The sequence below is a fragment of the Echinops telfairi genome, unplaced genomic scaffold (genome assembly GCF_000313985.2).
Source record: "Echinops telfairi isolate 266 unplaced genomic scaffold, ASM31398v2 ScPeMD7_7422;HRSCAF=8460, whole genome shotgun sequence".
NCBI lineage: Eukaryota > Metazoa > Chordata > Mammalia > Afrosoricida > Tenrecidae > Echinops > Echinops telfairi.
Window position 1 is genome coordinate 1643567 of NW_022111322.1, and position 1593 is coordinate 1645159.

The 1593-nt window shown below is 44.8% G+C and overlaps 1 protein-coding gene across 1 annotated transcript; it reads left to right on the plus strand.

Annotated features, from left to right (window-relative positions):
• Positions 1 to 1053: 1053 nt before the first annotated feature.
• Positions 1054 to 1440, plus strand: LOC101663374 (dynein light chain roadblock-type 1-like). The gene has a single exon (XM_045297819.1). It carries the CDS (start codon positions 1064 to 1066, stop codon positions 1352 to 1354), a length of 291 nt encoding a protein of 96 aa, XP_045153754.1. The 5' UTR covers positions 1054 to 1063; the 3' UTR covers positions 1355 to 1440.
• Positions 1441 to 1593: the final 153 nt, after the last annotated feature.

Sequence of the window (1593 nt, forward strand, 5' to 3'; positions counted from 1 at the left end):
TCACACTTCCTGATGTCAATTTATACTGCAGTTATCATGGTTGAAACAATCTATTACAGGTACAATGAAACACACAAAGACCCATAGGACAGAATTAAAATAAATCCATCCGCCTATGGAAAGTTGGAGTCTTATGATGTGGTGGTTACACACTGGGTTGCAATCTGCAAGGTCAGCAATTTGAAACCACCAGCTGTTCCATGGCAGACAGATGGTGCTTTCTACTTCCATAAAGAGTTACAGTATTGGACACCCACTGGGTGTATTCCATAAAGAGTTACAGTATTGGACACCCACAGGGACACCCACAGGTCTACCCTACCCTATAGGGTCTGTATGAGTCAGCATTGACTGGATGGCAGTAAGTTTGAATTGTATGGATAGCCGATCTTCAACAAAGGGCTGAAATCCATTAAATGTGGGACAGAAAGTCTCTTTAACAAACAGTGCTGACAAAACCAGATATTCATTTGCAGAAAAATTAAACAGGTTCCCTATCTCATGTCATATACTGCAACTATCTCAAGATGAACCAAAGATCTAAGTGTAAAACCTAAAATGATCAAGATTGTGGGGGGGAAATCGGAGCAAACTTAGGGACTTTAATACAGGCATCAATCTATGATCACAATAATGAAAACTCCACAAATAGCAAAAGATAAACTAGAAAACAGGCACTTCTTAAATCAAACTTACGAATATTAAAGAAAAACTACTCCAAAAGAGTAAAAGGAGAAGCTGCAGAGGCAGAAAACTGTTGGCAAGAATATATCTGACTCAGGATATGAACCTCCACCGACCAACAGGTCCTCATAAGAGACCCTCACAACTATCAGCACTACTGAGAGGCAGGTCAACCCAACAACGAAATATTGTATCCATCAGTAATAGCAATGGTTTAAATTTAAAAACAGAAAAGCCAACGAAGGTGTGAGGAACTTGAAATTCACACACCCTGCTAGTGGGATTATGTAATGGTAGAATCCCTCTAAGAAATGGCATGGTGCCTCTTTAAAAAGTTAGAAATACCGGAGTGCTGGCGGAGCTGCAGGATCACTTCGAGATGGCAGATGTGGAAGAAACCCTGAAGCAACTGCAGAGCCAGAAGGGTGTGCAGGGGATCATCGTGGTGACCACGGAAGGCATTCCCATCAAAAGCACCATGGACAACCCCACCACCGCACAGCACGCCAACCTCATGCACAGCTTCATCTTGAAGGCAAGGAGCACTGTGCGAGAAATCGACCCCCAGAATGACCTCACCTTCCTGCAAATTCCTTCCAAGAAAAATGAAATTATGGTTGCACCAGATAAAGACTATTTCCTGATTGTGGTTCAGAATCCAACCGAATAAGCTACTCCGCTCCTTATGTTAGTCCTTAACTTAATCCCCCTGCCCCCAAGCGTTAATCATGCCAATCCACTACAAATGGAATCATACACTCAAACCAATCCAGTGACCGAGGGAGAGCTGCTGCCTGGCCCACCCCACCTGTGGAAGGAACCGTCTGCCACACCTGTGGCTGCCGAGGAGGTCCCGCAGCAGGGCCTTCTCCTTCCGAGACCCCGCCCATGGCACCTGGGGGGTCGGAG

Excerpts from the sequence above, each read along its gene's own strand:
- LOC101663374 (XM_045297819.1), top strand. The coding sequence starts at position 1,064 with ATGGCAGATGTGGAAGAAACCCTGAAGCAACTGCAGAGCCAGAAGGGT.